This window comes from Carassius gibelio, chromosome A5 (genome assembly GCF_023724105.1).
Source record: "Carassius gibelio isolate Cgi1373 ecotype wild population from Czech Republic chromosome A5, carGib1.2-hapl.c, whole genome shotgun sequence".
Taxonomy (NCBI): Eukaryota; Metazoa; Chordata; class Actinopteri; order Cypriniformes; family Cyprinidae; genus Carassius; species Carassius gibelio.
Window position 1 is genome coordinate 30211312 of NC_068375.1, and position 12614 is coordinate 30223925.

Genomic DNA, 12614 nt, shown 5'->3' on the forward strand with positions numbered 1-12614 from the left:
ATAATTTGTGTGTGTGTGTGTGTGTGTGTGTGTGTGAGAGAGAGAGAGAGAGAGAGAGAGAGAACGGTCAAATAGGAAAAATTAGGCATGTAAATTCAAAGTGAGAATTAGAATAGACCCTATAAAATCACTCTTTTTTTCCTTCTTGGACAACCAACCAATCACAGTCTTCAAAAGATTGTGTCATACATAGCAACGGGGTCAACCCCGCCTCCTCACTTAGATGAAAGTTTTTGTCTTTTCCTTACTCAGAGTTGCTCTCAGATCGGTCCCGAATCGCTCTTAAGCTAAGAGACTCCTACGTAAAGTTTTTAAGCTAAATTAAGAGTTTTCTGAGAGGATTCTCAGAATCTTTATGAATATGACCCAGATTTTCAAATAGTTGTACAATTTAAAAATATTTGACCCTTATGACTAATATTGTGGTCCAGGGTCACATTTGTCAATTTTATGTCTGGCTTCCGCCTCCATTTCCAGCTATTTTTAGCTTGATAATTTAAAGGGACAGACCAGTGTGTGGTTACAATAAAGAGATGAAATCTAATGGATGCTAATATAGTTATCTTTATAGTTATCGTTCTTGGTTTTATTGGGCTGTTGTTGGTCAGAACAGCCTGAAGATCTGGGGCCAGTTGCATAAAAGGTTCAGTCTTTCAAGTTAGTCATCAATTATTATTATTTTTTTAAACTGGTCATCATTTTTTTTTATTCAGTTTAAAAAAAACATACATTAGTTTAACTTGTCTAACAGCTAGTTGGTCAAACTCATTCTTTGAGGCTAAGTAAGGCTAAGGCTAAGTATGCAACTGCCCCCACTGGGCTAAGTTTGCTGGTGGTAGCTTGAAAGCTCTAGGAGTAGGAGAAGTAGGAGAAGTTAGGGTTGATGCTTTTAATTTCAGAAGAAGAAGAATTAGTTTAAATGGGATTTCAGTAAGTTGGCCTTTTCAAGCCTACTTAATTATTTACTGATTCTGTATTCTATTTCTTAGTCTAACAAAAGAGCACCAGGAAAACTCGAAATTACAATTACCGCAAGGGTGAGTACAAACACTCTCTTCAACAGATTTGCTCTAATTTATTGTGATCTATTTGTTGAGTTGTCATTCAGTCAACCACAGTTCATCTGTATGGTGCCCCACCAAAATATTCAGCTATGTTGTGTTAGTCTATATAAGGTAAGTAACTAGTTGTTTTTTAATCCTTAACAAGGTATATGTGGGGTTGCTTTTTAAATAAAAGAAGGTATCATTTTATGCATGTGTTTTGTGTACTTAGCACCTGTTGATCAACATTAGAGCAATGCCCTCAGGCTGACTAATGCAAAGACACTAAATCATCTGCAATGCATGTGTTCAGCAACTAGAATATAAAGCCTACAAACTGTTTATAAGAGGACAGGGAGGTGTGACAAAGAGGGTGCGAGAGGTTCAATGATGTATCTTGAAATATACCTGCCAAAAATGGATGACTCTTTAAGGAATGTTAAGCCATATGAAGAGTGCAACAGTCAGGTTCTGGAAGTAAAAATCCCATTCATTTTCTTTATATGGGAACTAATTTTAACAATGAATAATAAGCCATTAAATACAGACCTACTGTGAGCTACGAGGCTGTAAATCAATTATATGTAACCCTGGACCACAAAACCAGTCTTAAGTGTCGTAAACGTCATCTAAATAAATTATGATCGGACAATATTTGCCCATGATGCAACTATTTGAAAATCTGGAATCTGATGGTGCAAAAAAATTCTAAATGCTGAGAAAATCACCTTTGTTGTCCAAAATGAGTACTTAGCCATGCATATTACTAATCAAAAATTAAAAGTAGGAAATTTAAAAAATATCTTCATGGAACATGATCTTTACTTAATATCCTAATGATTTTTGGCATAAAAGAAAAATAGATAATTTTGACCCGTACAATGTTTTTTTGTCTATTGCTTAAAATATACCCCAGCGACTTAAGACTGGTTTTGTGGTCCAGGGTGACATATGTGACACGTGCTGGCAAAATGAGTTGGAAAGTGCTAAAGCTAATTTTGGGCTACAGGCAAAAATAAAAAAATGTTGATTTTGAGGTTTTCACAAAAATTTGTTCATTAAGCCCTCATCTAGCTATCCCAATGCTCCAAATAATAATTTTAGATGTTTAATTACCTTTATTTATTTATTTTGCTTCTGTTCTTATTTATAATAACAGAGATAAAATAAAAATAGATATATTTTGATTATTAATATAGTAATTGGAGGAAAGGATGCAACATTGCTCTGTGATTTTTCTCAGATTTCACTTTGCCTACTCTCTCGACATAAAACTCACCTCAGTCATTTTTGCCCGTTTCCAACAAATCATACATCATTCAAGGTTTGTGACTCATTCATAGGTTTGTGACTAATTTTGCCAGCACAGGTGACCTATATGGTTTTGTTGGAGCTATCAGATTGCATTATTTCAAATTATTTTTTAAAACATCTTGTAACAGCAAAATTATTGGTGAGAAATTACATTACCCATGATTCCACCCATCAGAGAATCGTGACAACCAAATCTCGCCAAAATAACTTTTAGTGCCTCTTCACTTCCATGAAGCACTGCGAACTTAATAGTCATAATTATAGTCGTAATAATGATCTCTCTATACTTTCAGATTACTTAAAAATGTGTATAAACATACATTTATTGTTTCTAAATCTATAGGCGGTTTCAACGGCAACAACATAAACAAACGTTACTGCGCATGCGCGCTTTTGTGGCCCTAACTTAACTTCCGGTAGACTTTCAAATAGAATCAAAAACAATAGCCAAGTCCCTCTAGAGTAGATATTTTTTGGTAACAAAGAAAATATGTTTGCTGCGTAAATCAGGCCGACTTAATGAAAATGCAAATTAATTTTTTGCAAGCAGGAGATGCTTTAAAGCGCGAGAAATAGAGGTTTCCCCAGTAACAGCTGTAAATTAAGCAGAGCTACGCTCACAAACGCTGTTTTATCACTATCAGGCATATAACATGCAAGTCTTCCTTCAGAAATACAGTGATATAAAAACACCTGTGCCTTGTTTTGATATTTAAACACAAATGTAAGGAATTATTGTTATTATTAAAGCTGAAGTCAGTAACTCTAGTAGTTAACAAACAGAACTGCTTGCGTCTTGCGGAAGAACATTGTAGCCGGAACTACTTCTCTCTGTTTGTGTCTATGAAGAATCACAAAGGTACTGGGTTACTCCGCCGCGGTACCCCTGAAGCAATCTAAAATAGTCAGAAGAATATAAACACTATACTATTATAGGTGCACCCTAATGATTCAGGACAAGCTAAAAATGCATGACTTTCTGCAAATGGCAATAGGACCACTGGGAGGAGCCAGAGGAGCTTGATTTTTTCACAGATTATCTGTCACATATTCTACTGTCAGGACATAATGACAGGTTTAACAAATATGTAAAAAATATATTTTTACAAAAGTTACCTACTGCAGCTTTAACTTCCGGTCTGGAGGCGGTGTCTTCTACAAGTGGTTGTGATGTGGGATGTGTTTCCCATACATTTATTTATTTGTGGAGACTCGCCACGATTTTAAAAGTAAACGATTTTCCAAAAGGATTCGTTGAATAAACATGAGCATGTACTGCATGTTTAACTTAGGGCCAGGCGCGTACGCCCGATGAAACCATCTATATTTAGCATCTTTCTTTTTTTTTCCGTTTTTAATTTGTCATTCGCAATGTTTCTTTGGATTATAGTTCTTACCCTCATTAACATCAAGTATGCAGTTGTGTACCTTTTGACTTTTTATCAGATTCTCCGGTCGTTTTTTTGCTTTCAGTCAAAGTTTTTAATATTGTGATTCACATAATTTCTGGTTGGTTTGGTTCATGACTTACAACTGTTTAATGAAGATATTATAATGAGTGGGGGAAATATATCCGGAGCCAAGGCTAAAAGAAGGGGAAGGGCAGTATAGAGAGATGTAGAAGAAATGCAAATCATATTAAGGTAATATGCTGTTCCAAAAGAGTGGCTTCAGGGGACCGAAGTATATAGGAAGGTGTGTAGGCAGTGAGTAACTATTGAGTTAGTGAAGTACAAGACTATAATGAGCTGTTAAATCTATTATCGTTTTTTTCCAATTGAATGCAGATGTTGACAGGTAACGAGTAAAACTGGTAGAGTTTGGGTGTGATGTGTCCCAGACGTTTAATCTTAAGATTTAATCTTAAGTCAGTTGAGAGCTTTCCGGTGTCAAGATCCATGTTCAGATCACATTAAGCCACATCATCAGCAGACTTTTGAAAAAATAAATTGGAGGTCAAAACAGTTTAGAATAATGAATAGAATAATAATCTTACAACAACTGTTATTATTTTATTTTACAGGCTTTCATACAAACAGCCTAGTGTAGTAGGGTAAGAACATACTTGTTTAAACTATTATTTATTAATTTTACACTACTTTTGGATTGGATTTGGATTTTCTGTTCATCCACACATGTGTGTATTTCCTCATTTAAAACAGACCAGATGGCAAAGTTATTGCCACGACGCCGTGGTTATCCCCAATTGTATGGGAAGGAACTTTTGATCCATTCCTGATTGACACGATCTACAAACAACAAAACATCACCATAGCAACTACAGTCTTCGCTCTTGGAAAGTGAGTTTCCATCTCTCCAATCTCTTCCTCTGATCTTCATTGACTTTGAATTTAACTGTAGCATTTAATTTTAACATTTAATTATAAGTCAGGCAGACTGTGGTATCGTCATGAATTAATAAACTTGACTGACATAGCACACATCGCACACAATGCAAGAGAAAAACATTTCTAGTTTTATCTGTCCATCTATGTGGTTATACCAGTTTTGCCACTTGCATATATGAACTTGTTCATCTATTGTAGTGACCAATCCTCATCTTTGACTTTAGCTCCAGCTTGACACACATGAACCAGCTGATCATGGTCTTCAGGATCACTAGCTTTCCATTTTTCTTCTAGACAGAAGAAGGTTGAAATGATAAATCAGCACCATAATGGATTCAAATTGATCAGGGGCTTAAGGCGATCCATTTAAACCCATTGCAAAGGCTGTGCCATCATTTTATTTATTAAGGCCCGTTCACACCAAGAATGATAACTATAAAGATAATGATATTAGTGTCCACACCAGCGAACGATATTGTCTGTGTATTCTAAGCGGACACGCGTCTGCTGCTTTAAATTCTCAAGCTCATTACAGCAGGATTGATTCTGATTGGTTGGCAATGTTTTTATCGTTCATCAGAAAAAAAAAAAAGTTATGAAAGTGATTCCAACGATATCGTTTCTCTTTGCCTTTATCGTTATAGTTGTGGTGTGGACTCCGCTATTCTTTAATATTGAGAAAGATTTTTATAACTATAACTTTATCGTTATCTTTATAGTTATCGTGCTTGGTGTGAACGGGCCTTTGGTTTATTAGTTTAGTTCCCTTGTCTGGCTACTGTTTCTTTTGTTTCTTTTTCTAGTCTCTTGTGTACTTTTGACTATTGTTATTAAATAAATGCTAGACTGCCGTTGGATCCTGTCTGGGGTGTTCCCCATGGTATGTTGCGCAAGTAAACAAATAACCTTTTATTATTGTTTTGAAGGGTAACTTTCAAGGCATGCAAGTAGCCATAGCAACTGAACATAACCTTCTTTTGTTTATTTAGCATCAAAAAGATCATTCAATATCACACAATAATAAAAACATATTAAAGTTTAAAAGAGAAGATTAAAAAAAGATTGCATAACCACCTATTATGTGAGAATCCCCACCAAGATCTCCTGATCTTCACATCAAAGAAGATACCAATAATAATAAGCATTTAAAGTGGTTATGTTTTGGGAACTGATAACCATGAGTAAGAAATCTTTGTCAATCAACCAAGCGTTCAAGGTTTTATTTGATGGTAAGCACAGATGGGCATAAATATATCAAAACAAACTCACACACAAAAAATGACAACAAAACAGAAAAAAAAAAACGTATTCATGTAAAGTTTATTGTGTTGTATGTAGTTTATTTTAAATTAGAAAGTTTATCTAAAATGTACATTTTACAATTATAATTAATTTAAATACAATTTTTGAGTCTAATAAACTGAGAAATTACATTTATCACAATGTAATTAAACAGGCCAAAAAATTTACCCAAAATACTTATTTTCATAAATTTACAACAGATATACAATTTTAAACCAAGCAAATATCTATTAGGTTCACAAAAGAATGGGGAAAATATAAAAAGAACTAGACTGTGCCAAATCAAAGAAAGAAACAAAACCACAAAAATCTCACAAAAAAAAGCTTTAATCCACAATGTTCTCAAAAAAATCCCATATTTAAGTAAAAGAAACAATCTTCAGCGTCAAAGAACCCCCAAATAAACTACTGAAAAAGTTGTGTTATGTGAGTATTCCAGCCTTTAGAGTGACATTACATACTGCTTAGAACATCTAAGATAAGATTACATTGCTATAGTGATGATGATGCGTCATTTGGAAGTTTAACCAGTAGAAACCGGATCTCAGGTATGTTGGATGGGACGATGACTAAAGACCAGTTGGTCTTAGATTGGATTGATTGCTTATATTGACAGCTCTTGCGTTCGCAAAATAATGGAAGTGCAATACTAGAAGATCAGCGCTCATCCACTAGGATCTTATTAATGCTTGCTTATTTATTTATTTTACTTGTTCACACATGCAAGTTGTTTGTATGTTCATTTATTTAAGCAATTATTGTAATGTATGCAGGATTTTCTTTTTTCCTCATTTGATTGGGTGAGCCAGTGCCACCCTGGCCCTTATGTAGCCTTGTCACTGCATGGCACACCCTTATTAGCAAAGCTATACATCTCTAACCTTTATATAATGTGTTTTTTTTTTCTGGATTTTTTGGTTGTTATTCCATCTCTATACATTAAAATAAACTATAGAAATAAAATGATAGACCCTTCATTTCTTTGTAAGTGGGCGAACTTACAAAATCAGCAGGGGATTAAATAAATATTTTCCACACTATATCATATTCATACAGTATGTTTTGTTCTAATGTCATAAGTCAAGCTAGTTGCAAAAAAAAAAAAAAAAAAAACGATTAACTATCAAAACTGACTGACTTTAATCAACAAGTAGAATTGACCAAGAAATCCTCAACTTCTCTTATTCCAGAAAAGTCACTCACTCAATGCTAAATGGAGATGTACAGCTGCAGCTCACATGCATGAATGTTGGGGTTTGAGGGAGGGTGGGTGTCTGAACTAGATGATACACAAAATCAGCACCCTGATAGAAGTGGACTGGCACAAAATATTTTATGTATTTTGAAACTACAAAAATACTAATCTTCAGTGTAAATAAAAATTACATTAGATTTTTTTCCAAAGCCTTTAAAATACAAAATATTATTTTGTATTTCAAATGCATATTTTAAATACTTGTATCTGAAATACTACCCATCGCCGATGGTAAGTTGACCCTGCTTTCTAGAATATTCTGCTTTTCCTCATGGCTGCATGGACAATCCTGATCTAGTGTTTTGTATGGTGTCAAATGTACAGTATATTAGATATTGTCTTATGGTCTTCTTTTGGTGAATAAAATGTTTTACAGATTTTTTTTATTACTCTTCCTTTTTTTCCAGATACACTCAGTTTCTTAAAGATTTCCTGGAGTCTGCAGAGCAGAATTACTTTATTGGATTTCGTGTGCATTATTATGTTTTCACTGATCAACCAGAACAAGTTCCTGAAGTGAAACTGGGTGAAGAACGTCAGCTGACGGTGTTGAAAGTCCCTAGTTCTAACAGATGGCAGGAGATCACTTTACGAAGGATGGAAAAGCTGGAGAAACTAATTGAAAGTCGATTGGTCAGTGAAGCTGACTATATTTTCAGCCTTGATGTGGACACAAAGTTCTACGGCCGATGGGGGTCAGAGTCTTTGGGTCGTCTTGTAGGTGTGATACATCCTGGTTACTATCAAACACCACGTGAACAGTTCCCATATGAGCGCAGGCCCGAGTCTCAAGCGTTCATTCCTCATGCTGAGGGCGATTATTATTATGGTGGGGCTGTGATCGGTGGCTTAGTGAAAGATGTACACGAGGCTGCTAAAACCTGCCGTGAGCAACTGGACATTGATGCAGCTAAATCCATTGAGGCAGCATGGCAGGAGGAGTCCCATTTGAACAAGTACTTCCTTTATAACAAACCCAGTAAGGTGCTCTCACCAGAATATTTGTGGCAGGACTTCAAACCTCACACAAATGAAGTACAAATCATTCGCTTCTCTCAGGTTATTAAAAACTATGCTGCAGTTCGTCCAAACCCATAACAGATGTAAATGATCACATATTTATGGACTTTATTCGGAATTGGTATGAAATCACCTAACAGGCATGTAAATATTACTGCAGTTTTTTCAGTTGGTTCAAAATAAATAGCACTAACGTTAGAAGTGTAGTAGTATTGGAAATGCCTTTTACAGGGTTGCAAAGAGGTGGACATTTTCCAGAAACTTTCCATGGGAATATAATCTGGGGTATTTTGGAAATATTTTAAATTGGAAATGGGAATTAAATGGAAATTTAACTTTAAAAGAACAGTATTTATTCAAAATAGAAATCTTTTGGGTGATGAAAATTCAGCTTTTTATTACAGAAATACATTATACTTTAAAATACAATAAAACAGAAAACCATTATTTTAAATTTTAATTCTTCATACTGTTACTATTTTGTTCTGTATTTTTTATCAAATAAATGCAGGTTTGATGAGTGTAAGAGTGTAAAAATAATGGCAAAGGGCATCTCAGGAACTGCATTTCACTGTTTTGAGTCTTACCTCTCAGATAGGTCCTTCAAAGTACCTTGGAGAGGTAAGGTGCCCAAATTGCAAAATCTAACTACTGGAGTGCTTCAGGGCTCAGTTTTTGGACCACTTCTCTCCTCTGTGTACATGGCATCACATCACATTTTCACTAATTCCTTGAAGTATTGATTGATGATCAGCTGACTTTCTTAGACCACATTGCTAAAACTATCTGATCCTGCAGATTTGCTTTATTCAACATCAAGAAGATCAGACCCTTTCTTTCAGAACCTTGTTCAAGCATTTGTTCTGTCCAGGCTGGACTATTGAAATGCTCTCTTGTTCCTGCAATTTAGCAGATTCCTAATTTATTTCCATGAATTCCTGTTAACTCCCATATATTCCCATTTTCTAGTCTTGAATATTCTCTCAATTTTGCAAACCTAATTGTATATAACAAATTTTGAATATTTTATTAGCTATTGTTTCACATTTATTCTCATTTTCATCACTCTGGATTTACACTGTCTCTTTTAATCACAACTCACACTCACAACTCAAGACTGATAGACTCAGGTTTGTTAGGTGAAGCACAATTGCCTTCAACCATTCAAGTTTTCAAGAATGTGTAAAAAAAAAAAAAAAAAAAAATAGTAAATAATACATACAATACATTCAAGAGAAAATAAAGGCCATAATGATTAATTGTTTTCACCAGAATGTCTAGTTGTGCTTTTTTTATTACGGCAAAAAAAAAAAAAACTGTAAATACTGTAATAGCTCTGTTTGAAATTTACAATAATTAAGATATACCATACCATACCATACTGTTATTCTGTCTCCATACATCGTCAGTCACTCTGCACCGGAGACTACACGTGTCTCATCTGTCCCTGTAGCAAACATACATCACTCACTCAGATGTCTGTTTCATGTTGTGATGTGCTCATCTGCAAAACTTAAAGATTTTCTTGTCAGATGTTAAATAGACATTTAGTAAGCATCTTTAAGATGTACATGTATTTGGTTTATGTAAATATACTTTATCCCATAGCACACTGAAATACACTTTTACTGGGTGGTGCAGTGACAACAATCTCAAAAGTCAAAGGAGATTGTTGTTGACTTCAGGAGAGTGCACACTCAGCATGCTCCTCTGACCATCAACGGTGCGACTGTAGAGAGAGTGAGCAGCACCAAGTTCCTGGGTGTGCACATCACAGAGGACCTCTCCTGGACTGAAAACACAGCAGCACTGGCCAAGAAATCACAGCAGCGTCAGACCTGGCCCCCCAACTAAGCCTGGTTTCTCCCAAGGTTTTTTCTTAATTCTGTCACCGATGGAGTTTTGGTTCCTTGCCACTGTTGCCTCTGGCTTGCTTAGTTGGGGTCACTTCATTTACAGCGATATCATTGACTTGATTGTAAATGATTGCACAGATACTATTTAAACTGAACTGAGAAGATGACATCATCGAATTCAATGAGGATAGAAAACGATTTACTTTGTTTTCGAAACAATACCAAATAATTATCGTCGATATCTATACTGATTCAATACTTTTAAACACAAATTTTCATTATTAAGAGTAAAAGGGGTATGGATACTCACTTAACTTTATATCTGAAACACATTAAAATATTCAAAATGCCTTAATTGCATCATGTTAAGTTATATTTTTTGTTTACAGGTGGTTAAAATAGTCACCACGGAAATCTACAAATACTACGCTTGAACTATGGTCACTAGTAAAACCAAGGTTCATTTTCATAATCCGTGACTTAGTTATACCATACCCTCACTCTCTCGGCTCTGATGGCTCTCCTCTCTGTGCCAGCCACATTGTCAACTAAAAACTATGGGGGGTGGTCCTTTCTCTACAATGCCCCCAAGTTATGGAACTTATTACCTGCATATTATAAGAATGCCACATCTTTGGACTGTTTTAAGAAACATATTTTAAGTCAAGTTTTTAATATATATTTTATTATTGTGTCCTTTTTGATATAATGTATTTTTTTCTCTTTTTGGTTTATGAGGTTTTATTAACAAAGTTCGGGAGGAGTATCTTGTTTAGCTAACCATCTTAACTAGCACAACAAGTGTATACATATGCAGCCTTCCTACCTCCCGTCCTACGACAGTTTTTCGGCATCCATTTTTATCCCAAATTAGGGATAGGGGGAGTTCTTTGGGTTCGGGCTATACTCCAGGCCTGGACCCCTCCCCCAGGACAGCACGCCAAAATATGCTTAATATTCGCTTTCAGATTAGATGTAAGGGTGAACTCCTGAAGTCTAATTTCTGTAAATGTTGTAGCACTGTGAGTTTGAGACCTATAAATAAAATGTATTATTATTATAAGGGACTGCCAATGGCAGACTGTTGCATGCATAAAATTCAACCTTTTTATTCTGACACTGTATGATTTATACTACTTTTACAGAATAGAACATGATCAATATGATCTTTTAACATTCAGTTTGAAGAAATGTAGTTGCGCAAACTATGTACATGTAGGCTACAATTTCAGTTTATTTATTGTGAAATAATTCAAACATATATTTTTTTTTTCTGTCCTCTGATATGCATTGTACTGGGCTGCCGCTACCACCAATGGTTTCTAAATAATACTTTTGGGAAATACAGCCTTGTTTGAATGCACTGTCAGAAGTGAGTGAATGGTCTCTGTGATTGATTGGTTCTGTCCCAGATCATTCAAACTGGCATGCAGTCTCTACTCCCTGTGAGAAATTCTGTTCCTGCATGTCTGCTCCATGGTTTAGGAGACTGGGGATAAGCATCACTCTAATGGAGAGTAGATGATGATCCATCTATAATAAGTGTTACGAAGAGAGAGTCAGAGACGTTTGGATCCAATTGCACCATTTAGTAAACAGAATGGTCAGACAGGCAGAGATCAGGAATGGTGTCAAGTGTGACCAGAATCGTAACCATAAACAAGCATAGATCGGGACAGGCAGCAGAGAATCAGAGTTGGAATACACAGTCCAAAAGTCAAATACGGGGAAAACTCTCAGAAATGTAGACAGGGCTAAACAAGACTTTGCAATCTGCTGGAGTGAGTGTGCTGCTTATTTGTGTGTGTTAATGAGGTGCAGGTGTGGCAAAGAGATTAGCTGATGAATGAGGTGCAGGTGTGGCAAGGTGATAGTGATGCAGTGACTCATGGGAGATGTAGTTTGGGTGTGGTGCAACAGTATGAGAGGTGCTAGTGTCCAAGTGATGATATGGTGACACCTGGTGGTTGATGGGTGGAATGGTCCTGAATGGAATGCCCTCTACTGAAGTTCATGGGCACTTCAGCAGAAAAGTCACTAAGGACACCGCTTTCTGATCCAAGCGGTTTATGTGCAGAAAACCCAAGTAGCAAACTGATTTATAAGGCCAAACCAATAAATCCCAAAACCCTCTGAAATTCCAAAAAGGGAACAGACCAGGTCAGTCTGAAGTGGGGCAAAACTGATGAAATCATCACTATGCACTCTTGAGAGAGGCAGGCTCGTATCTCCACCAAGGATTGACAGGGGGTGAACATTCATGCTCTTCTGCATATCCATGTGCAGCATATAGGGACTCCAGATGGTGAAGTAGCACATCTGTATGATTGATAAGCACTCGTGAATGGGTTAAAATCAAACCTCAGAAAACAACTGTGGTGCCGTGCTATCTGAATATGGAAGTCTGCATCTTTTAGATCTATCGATGCTAACCAGTCCCCAGAATGGATTGTGCCAGGATCTGCTTCAGAGTCGT

At 36.0% G+C, this 12614-nt stretch overlaps 1 protein-coding gene across 8 annotated transcripts in view; it reads left to right on the forward strand.

Moving 5' to 3' along the window:
* LOC128011636 (globoside alpha-1,3-N-acetylgalactosaminyltransferase 1) overlaps positions 1–9497 on the forward strand; it is a 49975-nt gene extending 40478 nt beyond the window's left edge. For 4 of the 8 annotated variants that reach the window (XM_052594284.1, XM_052594304.1, XM_052594298.1 and 1 more), the window contains 4 exons: positions 990–1037; positions 4381–4410; positions 4520–4657; positions 7670–9497. In XM_052594284.1, the coding sequence (XP_052450244.1) occupies positions 990–1037; positions 4381–4410; positions 4520–4657; positions 7670–8360 (907 nt within the window). In that variant the 3' untranslated portion in view covers positions 8361–9497. The remainder of the gene's footprint in view (positions 1–989; positions 1038–4380; positions 4411–4519; positions 4658–7669) is intronic. The other 4 variants (XM_052594331.1, XM_052594291.1, XM_052594323.1 and 1 more) reach the window with 1 other exon arrangement.
* Positions 9498–12614: the final 3117 nt, after the last annotated feature.